At 42.2% G+C, this 10,296-nt stretch overlaps 3 protein-coding genes across 4 annotated transcripts in view; 1 reads left to right on the top strand and 2 right to left on the bottom strand.

Moving 5' to 3' along the window:
• The window catches only part of LOC145440463 (deoxycytidylate deaminase-like), a 20,991-nt gene extending 12,246 nt beyond the window's left edge, over positions 1-8,745 (bottom strand). Inside the window, exons 1-4 of the mRNA XM_080318075.1 lie at positions 8,607-8,745; positions 7,899-8,136; positions 7,737-7,836; positions 4,428-4,544 (exon numbers count right to left, since the gene is read on the bottom strand). Coding sequence (XP_080174201.1) covers positions 4,428-4,544; positions 7,737-7,836; positions 7,899-7,946 — 265 coding nt within the window. The 5' untranslated portion in view covers positions 7,947-8,136; positions 8,607-8,745. The remainder of the gene's footprint in view (positions 1-4,427; positions 4,545-7,736; positions 7,837-7,898; positions 8,137-8,606) is intronic.
• Positions 1-10,296, top strand: part of LOC145440458 (uncharacterized) — a 162,064-nt gene that overhangs the window by 47,366 nt on the left and 104,402 nt on the right. The window lies entirely within an intron of this gene.
• LOC145440454 (uncharacterized) overlaps positions 1-10,296 on the bottom strand; it is a 66,853-nt gene that overhangs the window by 48,610 nt on the left and 7,947 nt on the right. The window contains exon 3 of the mRNA XM_080318064.1: positions 9,902-10,018. Coding sequence (XP_080174190.1) covers positions 9,902-10,018 — 117 coding nt within the window. The remainder of the gene's footprint in view (positions 1-9,901; positions 10,019-10,296) is intronic.

Below are 10,296 nucleotides of genomic sequence, written 5' to 3'. Positions count from 1 at the left end.
GCTTTTACTATTCACATGTTTACACACGCCCACGTATCCACGTAATAGCCTGCACAATACCTTCATAGGGTCATTTTTCCGATTTGGCTACGTAAATACCCGACTTTTCGTAATCTAGGCCCACATTTTGCGTTACTCGTGGTGTTTTTTTGGAAATGTTGAGCTAACAAGGAGGACAAACTGACAGAAAGAGAGTACATTTAGGTGAATTGGGTGACATATCTGGGAAATGGAGGACATATGCTCCCCTAAATGAGACCGCATGGTAACCCCATTAAAATAGGAGGGTCGACGGGGACATCAAGTATATCGCACTGTGTTGCTGTCAACCCGAAAACGCGAGTTTTGTCATGTTGCAGATTGATGACTGACAGCGATTGTGTCACGCTCGATTGATCACAGCTGATTTACGTACATCACACCGCATCGTTGACCGCATGTTGAACGGTAAAGTTATTGTCATCGTTGTGTGATTTTTACCAATATACTCCTTGAGGTGCCAAATCTGATCGCACTAATAACACCTGTACAGACGAACCAAACAGAATTCCGCCAAAGGGTCGATACCAAGTCTCCTTGTGCGTAAATTATTATACAACGACACCTATATTACAGCAGAACAATCTTGTCTGGACGGAGGAGGTCACGAAACATCTCCGGACCCGGGGCAGATTTCGTCAGTTTTCAGCGAAGCCAGTCTGGATGCGGCCAAATGGACCTGATAGTCGGATTTATGCTATATTTTACCCTCACAACATATGGAAATAACAGGACTTTACGAGCCAGCCGGATTTTTTGGACTTTGATTTAGCAACCCTATAGTCACAGTGGATTCCGATTTCGAAATCTCCCCCTCTACTTCACACCTCACCTCAGGCTATAGATCGTATCAGGCATGATCTGTCACAATTCATTCCCATTATTGCACCACCGAGCGTGTTTCAGCCAAATAAGGTCAGTCCACCCCGATGAAGCGAGCTACCCCGATTCGTTTCGTGGACAATAACATCGTACTCGCAGTTACCGAGCGGAAAATGCAAGGCCCGAAGGCGTGACACAGCAATTCTCTGACGGTAACACTCTGCCGAGTCAATCTATCCGTAGTATGATGCTGCAAATATGCTTGGAGGTGTTGGCATGTGTTGAGGATATGTTTCGATCCTCGGCACAGCAGGATGGATCACAAAACAAAATGGCGCTATGCAGTCTACGTGGCCGCATGTCATTTTCGACAGCGAGATTGATTATCGTGAATTAGGTCTTGGACAAAGCAACGATAGCAGCGCGTCGTATAATATCCGAGCTAAGTAGGTATAGTATACTATAAACCTGATCCTCGCACCGCCAACGAGCCGTATCCACAATTCTAATACCGCAACAATCCATACACAATAATACACCATACCGGGAGCTTTCAAAATACCAGTTGACGGGCTTCGATCGATTGTCGACACGTGATGATTTACTTCAGCCTGATTTAAACCAGAACCCTAAGTATGATGCAAATATGCTTGGAGGTATTGGCATAGCATGTGTTGAGGATATATTTACGACACATACGTGAACACAACTGACTGTCTGTAGCGAAATTTGTCGACTTCGAGCGATAGGGCGTGGCTGCCGAAACAATAGTTCCTTAGTATGATATTGTAAATATGCGTGGAGGTGTTGACATAACAAGTGTTGAGGATATGTTACGATACACGCGAACACAACTGATTGTCTGCAGCGAAATGAGTCGCCCTCGAACGGCAAGTGCGTGGTGAGCTCGTGATCGATATGTGCATGTTACAGACGGGCAAAGCATTAGTTCGCCAACAGATCGATTCAAGTTGTATATCATGTACAGCATACAAAATTAATATCCCGTGGTAAATTGAATATCATTTGCAGACACCGGGATGATTACGCTTGACCACCCGTGAAGCAGTAAAAAGAACCCATCATAAATACATTGTTTTGCTCGGGACTGTCTGTCCTTATGAATACGCTAGAACGAGGTATGGAACAGCCACATTTGTTGCTTGCACCGATTACTAGGTACGTAATACCGGGGGTTAACATGTTGATGCGAGCAAAATTGAGAATCAGCTATTTGCTCAATTACTTATTGTATTTATAATGCTAATTTATTTAAGTTAATCTATGTCGGGTCGCCTAATACACATTTCTACTACGACATTCATTCTCATTCTCGATATGACTCGAAATGGTATACATATTTATAATCGTAACAGATCGTTTCTCGTTACTGTCTGGGTCGATAACAAAGCAAAAAAGGGTTCAAGTACAACAGTACACAAGACACAGACCACAAGCGTCACTTTACATAGCCGAACGTATGGACACCTAAAACACACACCAGGATCTCATGGATCAGAAGAAACTATACTGACGTCACGACCGGTAATTATGACCCACCGTACATGAAATTGAATCAACCGCGGAACGACAAGTCAACCAGCTTGACGCTCTATTGTTCCCGAGCCACGAAATTGGACCACGGAATGACAGGGTCAGGGCCGGCAACTATGGTCAAGCCTCGTCGTACACGACCGAAGTCAGCACCGGCAATTATTCCCATGCCCCAGCGTACATGAAATCGAGTCAACCACGGGACGACAAGTCAGCCAGGGGGGTTTGACGGGTAATTATTCCCAAGACACGTCACGAAATTGGACCACAAAACGATAGGTCTGGACGATTTGTCGGCAGGCAACTATTACCAAGCCCCGTCGCGTACGACCGAAGTCAGCTCTAGTTTCGTGTCCTTGTCCAGAGGTCGAGCGAGACAGAATCATGAGTGGAAAAGTACAAGTAGAATTACTAATCAATAAGTTTCATGTCTGGACAGAGTACAAAGGTCAATCGAGATTCTTTGTTCTTTTTCTCTCTAGCGTTAATTATTCCCCCTTTTTGATTGCCGCACACAGGGTCATAAAAGTATTGCTGCAAAAATGAGAATCGGGGAATTCTTTAATTGTTTATTATACTGATAATCTTTGTTTGTTCTTTATAAATCGCGAATGGGGACCTTCCGCCCATTTATCTAACTACTTACCATACCTCTCTCTCTCTCCTAAATCTGCTTGAAAATAATATTGTTTATGTTGATCTACGAAAAACTTTCGAGACTACTTCCAGCCTTCAAAATTCCGGACATTTAGGCATATTTTAGAAATTCCTCCCGGACGCAGATTTTTCAGTGAAATTCCGGACATGTCCGGGAAATTCCGGACGTATGGCAACCCTAGGCTATTAGGCACTGGCAATTTAGTGCCTCATGGATAAGGAGCATTTGGAAATATCGAAGATTTCGGCGATATACGGAAGTCACTTTCCGTCCAGGTTTTCTCAGAGTCGATATTATTGTTACCGCCCTTCATGGAGACGCAGGTTGGCCGCAACTTCAGATGTCTTGGTGTTTCGGGGCGCGGTAATGGCGGGCGCCAAATTGCCCTATTTCCAGAAATGAGGGGTATAATTTAAGGGGACCCAATAATAAAAGTCTCCAACTCTAATGTTGATCTACGAAATAATTTTGGGCCCCTTTCGAGATAGCCCGCTCCCAACTGGGGGCTTGGAGGGCGGCCCTGCGATTCATCAGCGATATTCATGTCACTCTTTTGTGAGTCAGCTTACATCGACTAGCCGCGCCAGGTGCGACAAATTTCCATAATTCATTATTGAATCGGTCAATATGATCGGACACTGCATATATTTTATATAGAGAGCTGAGTGAGGTGTCTTGGAAAATGTATGGCCGTAAATAATAATTAAACATATTCGGGCGGACCCGTTGCTATAATGACTTCATTACGTGATGTTATATAGTGAGAGTGACCTCCTGTCTGTTATGTCAAAAGATATTCAAATCGTCCAAACACAATAAACTAAGAGACGCATACGATTTAAAATTGGGATTTCTACATTGCCAAATATTTTTTTCTACGGGATAGAATCTGTCTTGTGGGGTTCAGATTTCCAGCACAGGACTGGCCTAAAACTTGATATGTCGTGGTGCGGTAATGGCGGACGCCGAAATGCCCATTTCTCTAAATAATGGGCATATTTTCATTTAGGAAGGGTACCGATTAATCAAGATATATGACACCATTAAATCACGCGCAACGCGAAAAAAGTTTGAACAAGTTGCGTAAATTTTCAAAAACATACTCCATAATTTATATTAATTCGTAAAATAATTTTTGGCCCCCTTCGTGCTCGCCCCCGGTCCTGTCCTGACAGATAAGCATAATCACTATATCTCGCACTATTAAAATTGACAAAGAAAAGTAAGATCTCATCGGAGGTGATTTAATAAGTCTGAGCTGATACTCAAGTAGAAGTAGAAGTAATGCCATGAATTTATACTCAAGTAGAAGTAGCAATTTCAAAGACACAAATTTTTTCGTTGCGAATCATACCTGCCTGCACGATGACTTTTGCGCATTCATTGCATGGAAAGCGAGTGGCGTAGAGCGTGCAGTCACGCATAGACACAGGACTCCTGTTGACGATTGCGGAGACAGGAGCATGCACGCCTGGACAAAAATAGGATATATGCCTGCCTGAAATTGTTGGATCTTCGCGTCAGCGCGTGCACTTTTCAAATCATAAACTTCGATTCGGACACACCACACGCCAATCGAACAAAGATTTTCCCTGATCATTTCTCGTTTACCAAGGTGCTTCTCTGATCTATTTCACCAAGGTAAAGGTGTCATAGATGGGTGTATGGCGTTGCGGGACTATCACCACCCCTTCTAATCATTTCGATGAAGCCGAGTTTCGAGTCTGGCCCGAACAGTCCAAGGGCGTAGTCCGATTTTTTAGTCGGAGTCAAAAATTTGATGTAGTATGGTGACGGTCTTTGGCCCTTATCGGGTTATTAACACAACGTCTGGGAAGGACCCCTTCGTAAAAATATGTTCCCCCACAGATATATTTTATGGAAAATCAGTGTGCAAGTACTTCAGCGCAAATCGGGACTTTTATGAAGTTAAAGCAGTGCTCTTCAACCTTTTTAGTCGTTGTACACCTTTTAACGTTTGCTCATAACTTGTACACCCCTGACCACAAAATACATCGATTCCGTAGTAAGCCGCATTTCGATGACCGATATAGCACACGGCCACATTCCAGCGGAGAGTCGTCATGGCCCATCTGGACGGCAAATACCAAGGTGAAATTGGCTACTGGGAACTTTGAACCGTGGAGAGCACTTAGGCTGTTCAGTACCATCACTGATTTCTTGAAATATACCACAGGCTTATGTAGGCACCAAAATTATGACTGAAATAAATATTTCTCATCACCTAATATCAACACATTCACTAAGCGGAATCTGCCAATACCGTAATTCATCGCTTTCAAGTTAGAAATAAAATTAATACGCTGGAGAATATAGCTAAAATTTTTGACTCCGCCCGCCGATGTATTTTCATCTTCTCATTAGGCCCGCGGAGAAAAATAATTGCCCATCCTGTAGAGCCTAAAGGGTGTACGATACACCCGGTTGAAGAGCCCTGAGTTATTGGATGAATTTGCTCAACAAGCAAGTGCTTTCAAATTGAAGAAGTTAAAATTACCAATAATAATAATTCAAATGGGACTTGTATGTATCAGCAGTCATTGTTGTTGGTAACGATATTGACAAAATTGGCAAATGACAATTCAGTTGCATAGAGGAAAACATTGCAAGATGCATCTTCGTGACTATAACGCAAAATTGCCAATGCAATCAAAAATCATGTTTGAATGATTCAAGCATATTAGAGAATATCCGTGACTTGTCTATGTTATAAAAACATATAAAAAAAAGAAGGATATTTCGAAATAAATGCTTCCATGTTAATTGCATAGTTCGTATGTCGAGCTGTGCCACAATGAAACAATTTTGCATGCCATCATGAACAATATGTTTAATAGTTTTAAGAAAGTCATTAAACCAGCATCGTGGCATATAATTTTCGAAGTAAATTTGTAGTACTGTTGGAGTCGGAATTCCTTGAGGAAAATAGTTGGAGCCGGAGTCGGAGCCGGTGCCTTTAAAGACCCAGGAGTCGGAGTCGGTAATGACCGACGCCGAAATGCCAATTTCTATCAATCATGCGTATTTATTTGATCTTGGGGGGCGGGTAGCCAATAATGAAGAGGTTTGGAAACATCATATCGCACGTAGGCGAAAATGAACAAAGTTGCATAAATTTTCACAAAACTAGTCCATAATTTATGTTTATTCACGAAATAATTTTTAGCCCTCTTCGAGTTCGCCCCCCCCCCCCAATTGGAGAGGGTTTGGTGTGCGGCAGTCACGGTCCTTGGCAAACCATTACAGCAGAGGTCTCAAACTCAAATGTGCTCGCGGGCCAGTTTTCCCGTTTTGGCGACGCCGCGGACCGCAGCACTTATAAGCAATGTTCCCTCTAATTTTTGACGGGTCTGCGCACACTCATCAACTTACTGCGCAGACCCTTGGAAATCAGTGCGTAACGTCTAAAAAAAAGGTCATCACTTCGGATTTTTTGTGCGCAACTTAGATTTTTTGTGCGCAGAGACCGTGAAAGCACTGCGCATTTGCGCACGTGCGCAGCTTAGAGGGAACATTGCTTATAAGGGTATTCTATGTCTTTCCAAGTAGGCCTTATTTGGCGGGAATGAAATGACCTATTGAAAGTGAGCCGATCCAGCAGACTGACAGTAAACAGACATCGTCAAAACGTGATTTACTCTTGTATCTATTTAGGCCTGGCACGAAGAAAATCATCACATTTATAACTATTTGAATAGAATTGTTGTTGTACTTGATATATATTAATTATAAGATATAGACACCATATGGGTGGACAAATGTATGATGCCATCATAAAAGTTATCGGGTTATAATTTTGAACATTTTGAATTTAACAGATTGATAATAGAGGCTGATCTGATATCAAAACATTTTTAGGTTGAGCATTGTAATTCCAATCCAGAATTCGGGTGTACTTCTGATATGTAGGCTTCTCATCGCCAAATATCTTCAAATACAGGAGCAGAAAAAAACATAAATATAATATAAATATATTAATGAATGTGTCTTAGTGATTGAAATGTCGGAACGCCGAACGGCCCATTTTTGTTATATCGTTGGAGCGTACCACTACGGTACTCGGTACCTTGAAGTAGCCTTAATAACATGATTTAGCGACCAAAGATGTAACTAACAGATTGCCCATGGTTGCCATAACTACTTGCTTGGTTTGCGAAATGCCAAGCTGCGACCTTCTGATCTATTACTACTACCCTGATACGCGATTAGTTTGTTGCGTCCATGGTTCTAACAAATTCACGGCATTCCGGGTCACTCCGAGTCAATTCGAGTCATTTTCATTTTGCCATCGAGTTAGCCCGAGTCTGAGTAATTCTAAGAAAGGTCGCGACCAATTCCAACTCACAAATTTCAGTCACGAATCGTCTAAGGGTCAGGTTTTGTCACCATGAATTGGAAATGTGGCGAAATAGTGAATCTTCCCCTGCATGGTAGCGTTTGCAATAGATGTGATAGTGAAGTTTGATGATTAGTTTCAGGCTTTCGGAGCAAAGAGGGAATTTTGACTTTATAACCTGAAAAGATATATGTGACCCTTATATATTGTCAAATTATTAAAAATCTAAAATGTCGTCGCGGGCCGCGTGTTTGAGACCTCTGCATTACAGTGATGCCGTAATAAACCTATTTCTGGATAGTATACCCAATTTCTTCCCTTCATTTCCATCTCCAATTTGCCCAATATTGCGGTAATATCCAAATCCTATAATTCGTCCATCTTCATTGACGACACAGGCGCCTTCCTGGGTAATAAATGCATCATTCTAGAGGCTAAATATTCAGACATTTTCATGCGTATATTTACGTGCGGCTCAGATCCCCTCAAGTCTCCTGTAATGATCGCCATTCCCATGTAATATTGTTCCCAGGAAATATGTTTCCACTCTTCTGCAATTTTTCCCCAGGTTTCTTGGCGTTTTTTCAAGGTTTTCTTGCATTCTTCCAGAGTAATACTATCTTCGCTGTACACAGGTTTGTCTTTTTTTTTCAATAATTCGACATCTTTTTCTAATAATTCGATCTCCTTTCCGATAAACTTTTCACTGTAAAAAGGTGCACGAAATAATCAAAAATAAAGTGTATTCAGAGGTTATCACGATGGCTTGCCGTCCCGATAATAATCCTATGGAAGTATCACCAGAACATTGGGTGACGAGATAGCGTAGCGGTACGTTCAACAGTTACGACACCAATGGGTTGTGCGTTCGAGTCCGACCAAGGCCGACTCCGGAATTCCTGGCCAAGTGTTGGAGGTACCGCTAGGCTCCTCCTCGCCACGTGATCCACGTAAGCGGTGTCTTAAAAAAGTCCAGAAGTGGGCTGTGCTACAAGTTGGCTAATACGGCATCATAATAAAAATATCGGGCTGGTGCAAGATGACCCATGTAATCGAAATACCATGAATATCAAACAACAACAACAACAACCAACATTAGAAATGAATCGGGTTGTTCGAAGCAGACGTACTCATATAGTTTAAATCTAGTATTTGTATAAATATCAGTATACTCACCCAGGCTCGTACTTTTCGCTGTGCAAGTTCAATTCGTCATTTCCCCACCAAATTGAATGTTTGCCATTTGTCGGCGGAGTTCCAGGTTCAGACTTGAACTGAATCTCCAAAACTACTTTATCCTGCTGAAGGTTATAAATCGACAGTCACCCCATCCAAGCAAATATGTCCTATATGCATGTGGTGGCAACCGACAATCGTCACCGATGGAATAAACGGGCGGTGCGGGCTGTAAATTCGGAAAGCTGCTCGGAAATATAGGGTATCCTTCTGCGACTTAATCGCTGTGCTATAATCGAATGCGATCCACATCGTAAGCTCTTTGGGGATTTCCAATGATTTGCAATATATAGCGGGCATAGTATCACGGCTAATATCAAGGCAATCCACACATATGCTAACAACGGAGGAACGCGTAACTAGTTTTCCTTACAGAAGCAATATATCAGGGGTGGCCGAACTATATGCGGCCCACTTCGCTGTTTTGTGTGGGGCCCCCGCAAGTTTATTACTTTTAGTGTTGTGCTTGGAAAACCGATACGCGCGTGTGTTAGCTGGATTCGTCCTCGATATGTGTAGAAGTATTCTGTATCTATATTATCGATATATTGTAGAAACGCGGTTATAATGATGTCAGCATTGTGTGTAATGGAGGCAAAGCCGAAGTAGAATGATCACATCTATGAACAGATCATCGCCCACAAATTGAAATTTTCATCTTGTGGCAAGAATCGGCACAAGCGACTTACACATCGGCCCTGGACTGAATTCAGATCTTGAATGCGGTCCGTGCACCAAAACGTTTGCCCACCCTTGCACTATAGGCTACGTAATAGTTTTAACCACGACATTTGTCATTCTATATAGTCGAAAATACCGCACTTTTTCCGGATCAAAGGGATATGGCTCGTATTCGAATTTTTCATTTTTATCATCCCTCAGTTTTTCCAAGAACTTTTCAGAATCTTCGAACGATGATGGAGGTTTCTTGTAGCAGTCATCAAACGAAAGGTATACTACTTTGCGTACACCTGTGAATCACAATTTCCAAGATTAGTGCATATGGCGTAAGTCGTGGATAAAAGTTCCAGTCTACACTCTACAATATATCAAACAAATGCATCAAGCTGGTATAAACGACTCGCTGCGTAGACACAAGAATAGCCTACATATTTTTGAAACGCTGAATGAGTAGTCGTAGGACTAATAAATCCACAACTACGGACTCTCATGGCATATGTATATTTGTAAAGCTTTAGAAATTCTGTCAATAAATCAACGTAATCGGTACTTACCGCTTAAGATCAAGGTTTTGGCGCATTCGCAGCACGGATGCAACGTCACATAAACAGCGCAATCGGCTACTGATTGTGGATTCATATTCACAATAGCATTGGCTTCTGCATGTACCACTAAAATTGATGAATTCATCATTGCCATAAAATTTCAAAATTATGCCAGGAACCGCGTTGTGAGCTTGGGTTACGTCACTTTAACACTTCTATATGTACCTAGATCGGGAACAGAGTGGGGGTCGCAGGTATTGCGTAACAGTCCGGGCGGGCCGCATTATTTATTACAAAACAGAACCCAAAGCAATCATGAAGCTGAATGTGGCGACTTTAATTACATAGATCACGATTCAGTCGACTCCATTTCATACGAAAACTACATAAATCTCCATCCAAGG

Source organism: Botryllus schlosseri, chromosome 6 (assembly GCF_051294905.1).
Source record: "Botryllus schlosseri isolate E-star chromosome 6, Bs_hap1, whole genome shotgun sequence".
In the NCBI taxonomy this organism is placed as follows: domain Eukaryota; kingdom Metazoa; phylum Chordata; class Ascidiacea; order Stolidobranchia; family Styelidae; genus Botryllus; species Botryllus schlosseri.
This window is presented reverse-complemented; position numbering and strand designations above follow the sequence as displayed.